Here is a 15,573-nt window from a genome sequence, read left to right as displayed (position 1 = left end):
TCTTAACCCGAGTGTAAGAGTTTGGCCAGTCAGCACGAGGCTTGCCGAGTGCTGGCCAGCCAAACTCTTACACGAGGGTTGAGATATCCTTGTTCGCGGAAAAGACCCGTGATTGATTATTTTTCTCACATACTTGCAGCCAAACGTAAGTTTTAAAGAAAGTCTTTCGTCGCGCCATCTTCAATGCTCCTTGGATTGTGCGTCAAAATGCATGACGTCATCATTTACGACTTGGTTCCTCAACGTAAAATGATGACGTTACGTTATTGTTACAGCGTGCCAGCTGTCTTTACCTACCCCGTGTAAGATCGATTTATTTATCTTTTCCCTAGCAACCGCCGGGTAACCCTGTGAAGTATGGGAGAATACATTATCTCTCATAATGTCGCTGTATGTTCATGCCGTGGTCGAAATGTGCATTATGTTTACAAAGAACCGGGCTTTATTAACACAATTGATTTTTGTTTGACCCCAAAAACTGGGCATTATCAACATAATGGGATTTGTTTGTTGCCCAAAACTGGGCATTATTAGCACAGTGGGACTTTCATGTAACTGAATGCAAGTGGGCATTATTAATACAAAGGCCTGAATAAGCAGATTACGTAACAGTCTGCACACTTCAAAAATGCATGAAAACTGAAAATAAGTTAAAAAAGAACGCAAAACAAAAGACAGGAATATACTGTATTTGATTATATTTTAATAAATTTCAGGGAGTAGACAAACTACGAGTGTGTAGCATATGTTATACATTTCGCTACTGATAACACATTATAGAATAATTGCCACGTAAACAATGATTTTAAAAGTAAAACAAATGAAAATGTTGAATGTAATTGTGCACAAGAGTTGCCTCCCATGGTAATATTTCACACACACAAAATATGTAGGGGAGAAGCAAGTTTTTTTGCCTAAAATGTAATTGTTTATATAACATTCATTAACAGACAGATACTAAATTAACGTAGTAATTATTATTATGTACATGTATATATCAATGAAATCACCCTACTGATTACCTCCCATAGCGGACGTAAAACATAAAAAAAACGTCAAAATTACATCAAAAATTGTTAATTTCACAAATTATGTGACAAAGTTGGAATGGCGAAGCAAGAAAACATATTTCATAAAGTTTGATTGAATGACCATATGTTTTCATCAAATAGAAGTTACATTTTAAATATAACTGTGGTTGGCATGGGAAAAGGGCTACTGAACCAAGACACATATATGTGTATTGCTATTGTATGTGAAATAATTCTGCGCAAACAAATGGATGACTATATCACACATGATATAACTCTCTTTCGACATTTACCTTAGCCAACGTTAATTTCCTTGTCATCCCCAGTGCCCATGTCCATAGTATCTGGTAATTCGGTGTTTTCTACCCGATCATTTTCCGTCTCCTTTTCACTACAGGTGAACTTAATTTGCATCAAAAAACACTTTCGTTTTCCTGTTGTTCGGCCTTATGTTCCTATAAATCCAATACCTGGCGCCCTCATCTCTGGGTTGTATTCAGAAGAAATCCCAGGTTGCTAGTGTAGTAGTTGGTGACGAAGTATTTCCTCGTGTCACTGAAGCTTGTGTCAGCATATTGCGACTAGTGACACCTGACGTTTTTTCTCATGCTAGCACAATACGACACAACGCACTCCGCCGGGGTATATATGTTACATGCAGTCGTATGCCCCCGTGCCAATCGGGAACCGTCGGCACTTTCCGTAAACGAGAAATTCTCGTTTACGGAAAGTGCCGACGGTTCCCGATTGCCCCTGTGCCTCAGTCACGTCATCGGGGTATGTGACCGCTGTATTTACCTGAACGGAGAAGACAAATGTAATGGTTCCATACATCATCTGGTATTTGCTGGTAAATTTGAAATCCTATCTCTGGGTAAACCCTTAATCTGTAAAGACATCCCATCATAACAGTTACCACGTTTCTAAGCGACCCAACGTCAGGATTCGGATATTTCTGTAATGGTATTGGCGGTGACGTCACCGAGACGTCAAGTTTCGTGGGGTCTCCTGGCCATTGTTTCATAAACGTAGCATATACTCGTCTCTCCATATGTGGCATTTGGACTAGAATTATACTCCCGAGTGTATCTAACAGGCCATTTGCCTCCAACACGTTGTATGAGAATATGATATTTTCTCCTGTATTCGTGGCCTTTAATTCCGTTAGTATGCGGTCTTGGGGTACGCCTTTTGTCAACGCCTTATCTTTAAATATTTCCGCTTCTGTCTTCCTCCATTTCCCTGTAACGTTACGACAAAATCGCTTAAAATACATATAATAAGTATAGCTAAATGAAACTTCCCCATCCCCCACGCCGTCTTTCAATGGCTGGCTTGTCGTTTTCAGTAATGGTGACATATTGTTATCTGATCTTTGACCTTTTGATTGAAATAAACAAGCAAGTACTGTCGATATAAAAAAAAGAAGTGTCGTTTGATTGATAAACTCAAACGGAGGAATCTGTCCAAGCACACTCAAATTATTAAGTGGGATTTTCTTTATTTTAAAGAGGCTTACCCGCAGACGGACCGGTAAACGGCACATCTCCGATCACTAAATAAACTTCAGTACACGTTTCTATGTGACAAAATTAGAGGCTTTCCGACGTTATTTCTTGAAAACAATTACAGAATATGTATTTAAAAGACGTTTTAAAACTCAACCTGAGAGAGTAATGTATGGAATATAACGGCAAATCTTCTTTGTAAATCGCCGCTGCCTTTGAAGTTATTACTGTGCGGCACTGTGCACCTGCTTGTTTCTTTGATGTGTCAATCAAATTAGACTCCACTTTATAGCGGGGACTTATTGCAGGTTGCGATTAAATAAATGATATTTAAAAAATGAGGTTTTAATATCACTTTTCAGCGTTTTATAAGGAAAATAAAATGAAAAACTCAACAATTCCAACAATCTGTCATGTGTAAAAAATCTTTTTCTATTAGCCAATTTTTCTGATCTCTCTGCGGGCAAGCCTCTTTAATGGTTACAGCGGCCTTGGCCTTTGATCCCAAAAAGCAACCCCAAGCAAAGCTCTGTCGTAACGGAAAAGCAGTCTGTGATAATTGAGTTTATGTGTTCCATGGCAACTTTAATAATTGGGTAGAAACCAATTTTAATTCTACAGTAACATTGACTACTGACCTTTGACCTTTCGATCTGAAAAAGAAGTCCCAAACAATATAGCGGGTGATGGTAGGTAGATTGTAATACCTTGTGTGAGGACTCCGACTTTGCCTGAAAACATGAGCCAGTCTGCTTTTCCGTCCAGGAACAACTTAGATGCGTAGTCGGCTGTCCTGGTGTCATGGTTACCCAGGACCAGAATGACGTCACTCTGAGAAATAAATATAATTTACGGTCAAAATTTTATGATGAATAAAAAGAAAGAAAGAAAATCAATATGAAATTCTCGCGGGGAAGATATAATATCACAGTCCAGTGGTTACGTTCAGGATATCGAAAACGTAATGATATGGGATTTCGAAAATGAGGTTAGGGTTTACTAGGGTTAGGGGATACTAGGATTGGGCTGAATTGATAGACTGTGGCTGTTTTAAATATTGATGAAAGGTGCAATGTTCATCTGATCTCCGACAAAAAATTAATAATTATGGTCTATTGGAAAAAGGAGGAGGGTGTTGTATTTCCTAATGAAATACCAAAAGTTATGCAACTGAAATCGAAAAAAAAAAATCTTCCTTCACTTCTATGTTTGCTATATGTAACTTTTCGGTCTTATAACTACTTAGTAAGCGATCAGTGTTTTTTTTTTTGTTGTTGTTGTTGTTGTTGTTGTTGTTTTGTTTACCAGTTTCTTGCTCTTTTTTTATCATATCTTTTTAACAATTATTCATTTATTTGTGTTGAGCTGTAGTTCTGGAGTTTATGCCATTTTTGTCTCGAGAGTGAGACTATGATCCATTGTCCCATAAGTGTATATAGTTAGATCACAGTGTGGACATCTCAGCACAACTTTTTTTACGGAATATAACCCAGAATTTATGGTCAATTGACACTGTAAATTAGTGATGCGGGGCATCTGGGTCCATATACATAAAAAAAAACTAAGTTTATTCTCAAGTTTAGTAATACTTAAGTATAAATATTTCACTTAAATAAAACTCAAGAATTTCAAAGGTTTTTTGTTTAGCTCAGTTTCTCAAAAAGGTATCAATGTTTTTACAGTAAATCCTTGGGTATACCTGCACGGTAGTATGGAGATTTCAACACATCCTACAGATTACATAAGTTTGATCAGTATTTATTTCTGTATTTTTTGGTTAAAACCCTTAGATTTTGAGAAATAGAAATAAAATCTGTATTGCTTCTCAAATCGGCAAATTAGTATCTGAATTCTATAATCATATCACTAATCAGATTTCGTCTTCTGTCTTTTCAGACTTTGAAGAGTGACTTTTTTCGTAAAAATGATATATTTAGAAGAAAATTGAGAATTTTGCGAAATTTGATATTTGTTTTGTAATGCATCAATATTTACCTATGTCTGTGACTTTAAACATATTTTATTGTCAATTAGATTAAGACAAAGGATTAGGCACAAGTTTTTTTTCAACTTATAGACACCCTCCCTCTCCCGCCATACAAATACATTACATGAAATCATTGAGATATGCACAAACATAGAGTGTAGTTTTTCACAAGTCGGAACACAAGAGAGTTTGGGTCTACAGAAAGATATGAATTTCCACACAAGAGAAGTTCTAAATCCAAAATCAAACCTAAGGCATTTAAACTTTGAAACATATTTAATCTTTCCAACTCATACAATTTGGTTAAAAAATTTGCATTCAAAGAAAACAGGAATATGCTATAGTGTATAAGTCTAGATGACGTTTATAGTACATATATACGTATGCTATCAAGCGGATTTTTTTTAGATACTGATTTTTTTTTAGTGAATTTCTGAGTTTGCTTAAGACTTAACTATACCAGAGACTTGTATATCAGGTATATATGTCTCTGACTATACTTACTGAATTGTGCGTGTAATATTCGTGTTATACATTTTAGTGACAAGCAGTACATGTTGTGTACACGTATATTTAAGCATTGAACGGCTTTCAGTTGGCATTCATATTGACTATGAATGCCAACTGAAAGCCGTTCAATTCTTATATTTACCATCTGCGATTTTTTATTTGTCATGCGATTTTTGTTTTGAAATTTTCAAATTCAAATTTCCCGCGCTTACCAGTAGCAGAGATCACTTCCTGTTGGCAGTTCATAGGCTGGTGAACTAGCAACTGAATTGGTAGGGTTATATAGTGGCAGTGCCATACAATGGTAAATATACATGTATATACTATAGCTGTCGATGGAGTAGCAGCTTTAATTAACTTTCGTAAACATTCCATATTTACCTTTAATAATTTTATACATCAATTATTAATTGTTCATTTACCATATATGCTGTTTAATGTTATTACATGTGTACTTTCATTTCATACTGTGTATGGTATATATATGTGAACAGTACGAAAATGCTCGCTCGGGATATGAACAGATTTGTTTTTAAGTATTTTTAAAAACTAGTTCACAACAACTTAATTTATATATGGGTGGGGGTTGGGGGTTGGGGGCTATATCATGACACCCCTCCCCTCCCAAATATCATTTGAATAAATGAATGAATGTCATTTGTAAGTAAATAAATAAATGAATAGTGTATTTTTTGTCATTTGTATTTTTGTGTTAAATCTGATTTCAATAATAATGACTTCGGTTACAGATATGCTTCCATTTTGAAATATCAATAACGTTAATTTCCTATTAAGTTTTGATCTGTTACAAATTCATCTTCCTACCTTTCTGGGCGTGTGATTTAGTTTCATATAGTTCCATATCGATTGGGCAGCAGCAAAGTCCTCGTCTGGTATGGAATTGTTGCAAAACATCTTCCACAATCTCACATGACCGAAACGTAATGATCTCATCATCAAGCCGTGAACCCTTTTCATCATCATTGTACAAATAAATCTGTCGCAATAAAAATCAGCACAAGTTTCATGTATTCTATATATGGGGAAAACTACTTATAAAGAGAAACTGCCATCGCTATGCGGAAGCATTACAGCTGGAACCCACGTGTGTTTGTTTACGTCGCGACGGGAAAACCCCTACTTGTGACGTGTTCAATTTTATACCCTCTAACAGTTAAAAATTAAATGAATATATCTATTTGAATGCTAAACAACAAGGTATATGACACGTTTAATGACTTTTTAACGTCTGAAACGTATAAGTATTTCCAAATATAATGTAAAGTATGATGTCTAGAATTTGGATCACCGCTGGAAATCACTCGGAACTTACACTAACAATTTACTGTAATCTCGCTGTTCGCGAGAATCTCGTTAGCGCCAGTTTTCGAAACAACAAATATTGCGGGTCATCGGCCTAGTGGTAGTGTCAATCATGACTGCTGGTAAGTTGCCACCGAAGGATGACCATTGTACGATGCATTTAATTTATAGGATAATGAAAATCAACATGTATATATGTTGCCCGAATATGATATCAAATATCGGTTAAGGGTCATCTATGGATCTAGCAGAATAATGTTGAATTTCAAACACGAATAAATAGCTTAAAATTTGCACAAAAATAGTCATGTAATAGGCATATATATACCAAAATGTTTGTTTGGACATGTAGTGTCTTAAAATCACAACTAATTTGATGTAGATGCTAACAATTTCTTCTATAGAGTTACTTTGTGGAAAGTTGTAGCATGGAATAATTCTAAGCCACAAAAATAACCAAACCTGAAAAATAGCCCAGAGCTGTCATGCTCACAGGTGTCTATAGCACAGGGTAGGAGCATTTGTTTGACCGGATTTGACTTTATATAGGTATAAACACATATTTGGTTTTGATCTTGAAATGCAAATGGCGGCTGTGGATGATATTACACAAATATGGCATAAAGGGAGGCATTTCAGCCATTAAAAATGCTCCTTTATCATACATTTAAGACATCTGATTATAGTAAGAATGACCATTTTAAGACAAATTGTCAAACTGGTGAGTTTTGGGCCTTTTTCAGAAATATATATCTTTTACCCCAAACTCAACGGATGAACATTTTTTCCTAAAAACAGTCTTCCTGCCATGTCTAGAGTTCTCTATAGTATCTAATATGAGCATTTTTGACGTTTGAAATACCTTCTTATATGCCATAATTGTCTGATCTTATTCACAACCGCCATTTGCATTTCAATGTCTAAATAAAATCAGTGTTAATACATATCATAAAGTCCAATCTAGTCAAACCAATGCTCCTAGTTTGTGCTTTAGACCCTTGTGAGCAAAACAACATGACTGTTTTGCACAATAAATGAGATACGAATGAGTTAATTATGTCCCCCTGAAACATGCATTTTTCTCATGTTTTGTTGAAATTTACGAACTACTGAACAAATTGAATGTCAACAGCAAGGCCCACAGTTTGACATGATACATATCAAAATTGTATCACCTTACTTCTATTAAATTGCACCCTAGTAGGGATGTATAGCCTTGTAAAATATCAACTGTTTTGGCTGGATTTGCTGTTAAGATGCCCCTTAAAGGCCAGTCAATGCACAGCGGTTCGTTACAAATGATGCCCAGCATGAGATGAGTCGCTATCTCATACCTTACTGCTTACTTACATGACGTGCAACCCATATCATACTCTATATAGCATATCATTTGTAACAAACCCCTATGGTCACTGCTAGCCGAGACCTATAATAGATAGGTATAACGTTAATATGTCCATGCTGTAAGTAACAAAACATACATTTTGCCAAAGCATTTGGCATTGAAAGTAGAAACACACAAGGCCTATATGCTATGGAGGAATACTCATGATTGAATCACATACTTTCTTTCACTACACTTTTTGGTTTGTTTGCTGGGTTTGTCATGAACTGTAAAACAGCCAGGATCATTTTGAGGCAGGATCTCCTTGTAGTAGTTGGTGACTACCTCACCAAGCAACATACTGGAGGCACGCCACATGCCATCCAGAGCAATTAGAGTAAAGTGTCTTGCCAACGAATACAACCATGACAGCACAGACTGGTCCACTTCTCAGCTTCCCTAGAAATAAACGGACACAGGTAAAGAGTGTCGAACCACGCAACTCAGATCTTCACCTGATATTACGTGGCTGGTGCTCTTAACTGACTGAGCTGTCAGAGCCCCCTATCGCTACCCATCCAAAAAGTAGATTCCTTGACACAATATTAACTCTATAACAAAAATCTATGGTTCCAATGCCAGCACCATAACATATTGATTATTGAGAGCAGCCCCAGTGTATACATGTAGGGTTAAGGGTGATTATTGTGAAATGATGTTGAATTTAATCACTACTTTAATATGGTGTAGTGTATAGTCATTCACAATCAGCCCCAAATTCTGTCACATCTTTGTAATAGATATAAAACAGAATAAAATAACAAATACAGAAAACAAAAAGGTTTTTGAATGAGAGAATTAGGAAGGAAATGTTCAGGATTATACTGCAAAATTTAAGAATTTAGCTTAATTATGAATTCGAAATAATTACAATTAGGAAAAAGGTTTTTGAATATGAGAATTAGGAAGGAAATATTCAGGATTATAATGCAATTGCCAAAATTTGAGAATTATCTAAATTATGAATTTAGAATAATTACAATAAGGAATGGGATCAATATAATTATCAGCCCCCAAAAGTCCTGATTTATACAATGGAACACCAGGCCATGCGTCCCTGGCAGATTTAGAGTACCTTGTGTTATATACCTATTCACTGTTTTTGACAACTAGGCTCTTTGATTTGCAGTTTGTACCCAGCAATTTTCAATGGGCAATATCTGATCATGAGCAGTTTAGAATATTGTAGTGTAGAATGATTATTCCAATGAAGGTAACCCCTACAGCTGGTCTCTTAACAAGTCCCTGTGTGGGAGTTCATTGTATGCAGCAGGCTGGTAGATAGATATCACATTGGCTTTAAATGAACTAGCTAGTATACCAGTATGAATTGAAAAGATGTATTTTTTCATATGCGTGGTGCTATCAGAAGATAACCTACTAGTACAGTTGTGAATGTGTTTTTTGTTTGTTTTTGCCATGAGATAAATTGCATCAGGAAAGATATATGAAAATCCACTATTTTGACAGGATGACATACATGTATAGGGTTACAATAAAAATTAAGAATTTTTTCCCCCCAATATTATATTAGATCTAGATTATAATTAGGGGCCATTATCCCAAAAGGACTAAAAATAAGTCTGTGATAAGAAATTGCAAAGGGAAATAACTTAAAATTTGACAAATATCTGATTCATTTATTAGCACTAGAAAAATGACATAATTTATATCATATATTGTTATTTATTTATTTTCAGATCGTGCCACTGAAGCAAACGCAAGGTAAGAATCAATTTTGAAAACACAGTACAATGTAGTCGGAACTTTTAAATCTGAATTCCGGTTAATTTTACACTTTTGATTAAAACAATTTCCAATATAAACTTTATAGCTAGTGAAATACATTTAAATTAAAGCAGATGGATTCATTATCCTTTAAGTTTCCTGATGTATTTCAGTTTGTTGAATCCAAATTTGATACCCATGATAAAATTGTGTGTAAAAAGGTAATTACACAAAAATGTGTACATGTACATGTCTTTGAAGAAAAAGTTGATCAGTCCTAAATTTTTCCTCTTCTGCTTTCTAGTGTGCCATTGTAGAATATACTGAAGGAATTGTTCATTGTAATTATTTGAATTTGAAAATAGCATCAGAATAATCAATTGATTAAGTAATGAAATAAATCGTGATTATTGATTAAATGATGCAAGATATAATGTTGTATGCAAGTTGCTGTCATGCCTCTAACATGTAGTTAAAGCTATCGCGTCATATCCTGTACTGTGTATTTTAATGAAGGTATGTAAACTTTGTTTAAACAGTGATGGCGATGCTATCAAAGTGTTTGTGCGAATACGTCCCCCCGATCAGGGCGACTCTGGACACCAACAGAGTGTGGATGTGGATCAGAGTGGATGTGCCATCGTGGTACAGACCAAACCTGTACCCAAAATATTCACTTTTGATCAAGTTGTCAACATAAATGCACAACAGGTAAATTATAAGTTGATTTCTGATCATGAGTGATTGGGACCACTCTAAAGTGTATAGATTCATCCAGGATACCTTGAATTCACCGTTTATTCTGTTATTCCTTAAGTGAAATGATAATTTTAATATTTAAAGAGTTTAATGTTTTTGATGATTAATGTTCCATTTCTTTATACATTGAAAGTGGGAGCAAAATGTTTCTTTTTCTTTTTTCATGAGCACCAGCTGCTTCTGAAGCTCTTTTGGATTTATTAGGTCATCTGGTGACCTTTAGCCACTGTGCTTCATCCTGCGTCTTATGCTATCTGTAAACTATTCACATTTCAAACTTTTTCTCAAGTTATAAAAGCGTGATGCAGCTCAGACTTACCTGAACTGACCTTCAGATGATCCTGACCAAGATTATTTTTCATGTCGGTCCGAAATCCAGGATGGTCACCATGGCAACCATCTTGTTATATTTATCAAATTATGAAAAATATTTAGTCAATTTAATGTTTAAATCACAAGTTTTGCAGGATAGAGCCATCACTTGGGTGAGTAGTGGAGGATACATATTGGTTCAAGTGTCCTTTGGCTTGTATGGCGATTGGAGAGTAAGGGCAGATCTAAAGATCTACTTCAATTGCAATACACTATGGACTTGTCCCCAGCAGTTTGTGATTGGGCAGCCCTTAACAAGTTATGAAAGATTTATCTAAAATCAAATGTACTGATCATGAATCATCAATTTCTTTTCTGAAAATAATCAAATTTTATTCACAGGAAGCTGTTTTTTCAACAGTTGCAAAGTCGTTAATAGAGAGTTGTGTTAGCGGCTATAATGGCACTATTTTTGCATAGTAAGTATCTTTATTATTATTGTTCCGACCATTGGAATTTCTTAAATGTGATAAGTCTAATTTATGTCTTGATTTTGATATGATTAAGTTATTGATAAAAAAACCCTTACAGATGGCTGTTGAATGACATGATTTATTCATAGATATATAAACTCGTAACATATTAATGAACTTTTTTTTGAAAATATATAAAATAGTAAATGACACATTTCTATTTAAATTGTCAAAGTGTTTTGTGTATTTATATAATCTAATGATGTACAATAATTTTATTAATTTTCTTGCTCTCAGTGGCCAGACGGGATCAGGTAAAACTTTTACCATGTTGGGTTAGTATTACCACTGTATTACAGTAAAACTCACTTGTGTTGATCATGGTTGAATCGAATACATCGGATGAGTCGAACGTTTCGTTCGGTCCCGATTTTTTCCCTTCTTTATCTTAGTAAATTAAGCACGGATGATTCGAACACTGTTGAATCGAATACTGCGGTTGTGTCGAATATATTTTGTGGTCCCTCCCTTCTAAACTATACCAAAATTTCCATTTTTGTGTCGAACATCGAGGCGTCATGCTGTCTCGGTTAAAATTTGCTGGTTTCGCCTGATTGACCGAGTGTAACCGATCAGCCGTAACGGTGTTACCAGAGCCTATTGTTAGGTTTCGGCTGTCGGTTACACATCATCCCATTGTTTATACAGGTGCACGGGTACAGATACAGATATTTTATTAAAGTCTCACCTTTCGTAATTACATTAAAACATTGCTATACATACATATGGAAATTCACATAAAATTTCATCACGAAAGCCACTCTAAAAGAGTTATGAGAGACTACAGATATTCAAGAAATATGAAAATATGCACGGGTGAAGTAAAACGTTCAGGTATACATAACTAAGAATAAAATGTGCACGTTTTAATGTACAAACCAATAGGCCTATATGTTTTATTTACTGTTTTCATACACATGGCCGCCGAAAAAAAATAAGGAAAAAGTAAACGATAAATTACATATCTTCCATGGAAAAATGTACAGAAAAAATACTTGTATGTCATTGATTTATTTATATATGCCTAAATTCTGCATGCGACGATGCAATAGTAACAATGATATGCGGGATGTTTTTTACTATATTCAAAAGATCGTGGCAATGCATGATCATGCAGCCGATAAACACTGACCGTGGCCTTCACCTCAGCATGCGTATGGTCGATCAAATTTTCCTGAACTGTTTATTGTTTAAATTCATATTGTTAAATTGTAGAACAATATAAATGGATTTTAAGATAAATAATATGAGTACACTCTATACATTTATATTCTTATAATGTATTATCGTTTTCGTAAAATATTATGCTGTCATTGTACGACTCTCGTGTGTAAAATCATCTTTTGCATAGATACATGATTTACGCATGAACTTTGTTTTGATCCGTAACTGTGCACAATATTGTTTATTAGATAAAGGAATAAGTGTTATTATGTACAATTAATTAATTTCTTTGTTTTTATTTATTGCTTATTTTCGACTATGTTACTGTTACGGGCACCAGTTCTGCATGCACACAAACGATGATAGTCGGGTGTTTTGTCTCCCAATACAAACAGACACGGATAAGTCGAACCATCGGATAAGTCGAATATTTTGCTCGGTCCCGCCGACTTCGACTTATCTGAGTTTTACTGTATATTGAAATTGTGTTGTTTAGACAGATTTGTTATAAAGTAATTAAGCTTCCTAATGGCACAGATGTAGGGGGGGGAAATATATAACCAGATTAAGGAAATTGTATTAATATCTATTAATCACTATAGAGGAGTTCTTAACTAGATGCCAAAAAATGTTCCATCAGCAATATGAAAGCAATAATTGCCAGATATATTAACTTGATTCAATGACTTTTTGATACTTTCAGAAATGAATGTTATTAATTTCTAAATATAAGCCTCTAGTCTTCAGAGTATTAAATGTAAATTTCATATTATCTTATAACAATTATGGAAGAATCAAAGGGAGGGGGGAGATGGAGACAATGTCATGTGAGTTAAGAGAATTGTAGCAATCCAGACGAATCTACAAAAATCCAGGTAAAATATGTGTAAAAACGGTGAGCCTCAACATGGAGATTCATTCAATGGTCTGATTTATTGCGAAACATGTAAACAACGCTCTCCAATAAATTGGATCATTGAAAGAATCTCTGTGTTGGACTCACTGTTTTTACGCATATAATCATGGAAGAAGTTATTCCAGTTAATATCAATCAGTCTTGCCATACTGGCCCTGGCAGGAGTCTTGCTGTGATAGGAGACCAGAATACCGAGGGAACCCTCTAGAGTGGTGACCTGATACGGTTATACCTTTTAATGTCTGGTTTAGGTCAGGAATTCAACCTGACTTTAGGAAGCAAGCATTTAGACTGATACCAGGATCTGCTATACTAATGTCTGGTTTAGGTCAGGAATTCAACCTGACTTTAGGAAGCAAGCATTTAGATTAATACCAGGAGCTGCGGTTAAAAGTGAAACGTGTTTAATTTTAGGATGTGAAATTTCTTCCAAATTTTTAGATATGTGTTAAAATCCATTATGTATTTGATCTGTTTGTAGGACCAAGTGAAGATGCGGATAACTTCCAGCATAAGAACAGAGGTATAATTCCCAGAAGCTTTGAGTATCTGTTCAACCTGGTATCGAGGGAACAAGAACTGGTAAGAAGTTTGTAGATTATCAGAATTTGAACTGATTAGATAAAAAAAAATGCCATTGTTGGATTAAGTTATCCAAGTGTCCAAACTTGTTGGTGTAGTTATCTAGATGTTGAGACTTATTGGGTGCAGTTATCGATATGTCAAAACTTGTGTCCAGTGATATCCAAACATTGTGTCCAGATTTTCCCAAATTTGTTGTGTCGGGAGTCCTCCAAACTTGTTGTGTTCAGAGCCCTCCAATCTAGTTGTGTCCAGATTTTCCCAAATTTGTTGTGTCGGGAGTTCTCCAAACTTGTTGTGTTCAGAGTCCTCCAAACTAATTGTGTCCAGAGTTATCTGAGTGACCAAACTGGTTATGTCCACCAGAGTTATTAAGGTGTCCATTGTTGTGTCCAGAGTTGTCAAGGTGTCCATTGTTGTGTCCAGAGTTGTCAAGGTGTCCATTGTTGTGTCCAGAGTTGTCAAGGTGTCCATTGTTGTGTCCAGAGTTGTCAAGGTGTCATTGTTGTGTCCATAGTTGTCAAGGTGTCCATTGTTGTGTCCAGAGTTGTCAAGGTGTCCATTGTTGTGTACAGAGTTGTCAAGGTGTCCATTGTTGTGTCCAGAGTTGTCAAGGTGTCCATTGTTGTGTCCAGAGTTGTCAAGGTGTCCATTGTTGTGTCCAGAGTTGTCAAGGTGTCCATTGTTGTGTCCAGAGTTGTCAAGGTGCCCATTGTTGTGTCCAGAGTTGTCAAGGTGTCCATTGTTGTGTACAGAGTTGTCAAGGTGTCCATTGTTGTTCCAGAGTTGTCAAGGTGGATCCCATTGTTGTGTACAGAGTTGTCAAGGTGTCCATTGTTGTGTCCAGAGTTGTCAAGGTGTCCATTGTTGTGTCCAGAGTTGTCAAGGTGTCCATTGTTGTGTCCAGAGTTGTCAAGGTGTCCATTGTTGTGTCCAGAGTTGTCAAGGTGTCCATTGTTGTGTCCAGAGTTGTCAAGGTGTCCATTGTTGTGTACAGAGTTGTCAAGGTGTCCATTGTTGTGTCCAGAGTTGTCAAGGTGTCCATTGTTGTGTCCAGAGTTGTCAAGGTGTCCATTGTTGTGTCCAGAGTTGTCAAGGTGTCCATTGTTGTGTCCAGAGTTGTCAAGGTGTCCATTGTTGTGTCCAGAGTTGTCAAGGTGTCCAAACTTGGGTCTAGGTTTCTGAGTTAAAGGTTAAACAGTCAGTTGGTAGCTAGTACTAAAGAATCTTACATGAGTGTCAAAATAATATGGAACTTATTAAAACAAGTTAAATAATTTAATGTCGTGAGCCTTTATGTGAGTGGCATATGAAATTATTTATTATAAATGATCATGAGTTTAATAAATTCCAAATGACATAGCGTGTGACAGTGTAAGATTCTGTTTTATATCAAATAACTAATTTTTCTGAAAATATTGATAAAAACTTTTCAAATTAATTTCTATGGAAGACAAATAAATTTTGAATCTGATGGTATGTTTTTTTCTGCAGAGACAATGGTATGACATATATCTATTGTGATGTCAAATTAGTCAAAAAATTGTTATTTCACATGTGTCTGACAGTATTTATGACATGACCGTTGGACATGGAAGAACAGGCCAGTTACAGGATGCATTTTAAAGATATACTTAATTTGTATGTCTAGTTAATGTGATTATCTGAGTCTGTACAAAGTCAGTTGAATACAATATTTCTATTTATTATGATATTACAAATATACAGTTACAAATTTCAAAACTATGAATCATACAAAAGTATTTGTGTAAATTAGCAAATAAAATTAAGAAATTTTCAAGCATTTAAATGCTTCATATATTTTTGTATTCAGTG

At 35.4% G+C, this 15,573-nt stretch overlaps 2 protein-coding genes across 2 annotated transcripts; both read right to left on the bottom strand.

Annotated features, from left to right (window-relative positions):
- Positions 1-673: 673 nt before the first annotated feature.
- Positions 674-6,341, bottom strand: LOC117338338 (uncharacterized protein SCO4629-like). The gene is made up of 3 exons (XM_033899647.1): positions 5,862-6,341; positions 3,247-3,370; positions 674-2,273 (listed from the first exon to the last, which is right to left on the bottom strand). Exons 1-3 carry the CDS (start codon positions 6,018-6,020, stop codon positions 1,801-1,803), a joined length of 756 nt encoding a protein of 251 aa, XP_033755538.1. The 5' UTR covers positions 6,021-6,341; the 3' UTR covers positions 674-1,800.
- Positions 6,342-14,228: 7,887 nt separating this feature from the next.
- LOC117337840 (probable serine/threonine-protein kinase fhkB) lies at positions 14,229-15,330 on the bottom strand. The gene is made up of 2 exons (XM_033898966.1): positions 15,304-15,330; positions 14,229-14,918 (listed from the first exon to the last, which is right to left on the bottom strand). The coding sequence occupies exons 1-2, from the start codon at positions 15,328-15,330 to the stop codon at positions 14,229-14,231; spliced, it is 717 nt and encodes a 238-aa protein (XP_033754857.1).
- Between the last annotated feature and the right edge of the window lie 243 nt (positions 15,331-15,573).

Source organism: Pecten maximus, chromosome 11 (genome assembly GCF_902652985.1).
Source record: "Pecten maximus chromosome 11, xPecMax1.1, whole genome shotgun sequence".
In the NCBI taxonomy this organism is placed as follows: Eukaryota; Metazoa; Mollusca; class Bivalvia; order Pectinida; family Pectinidae; genus Pecten; species Pecten maximus.
This window is presented reverse-complemented; position numbering and strand designations above follow the sequence as displayed.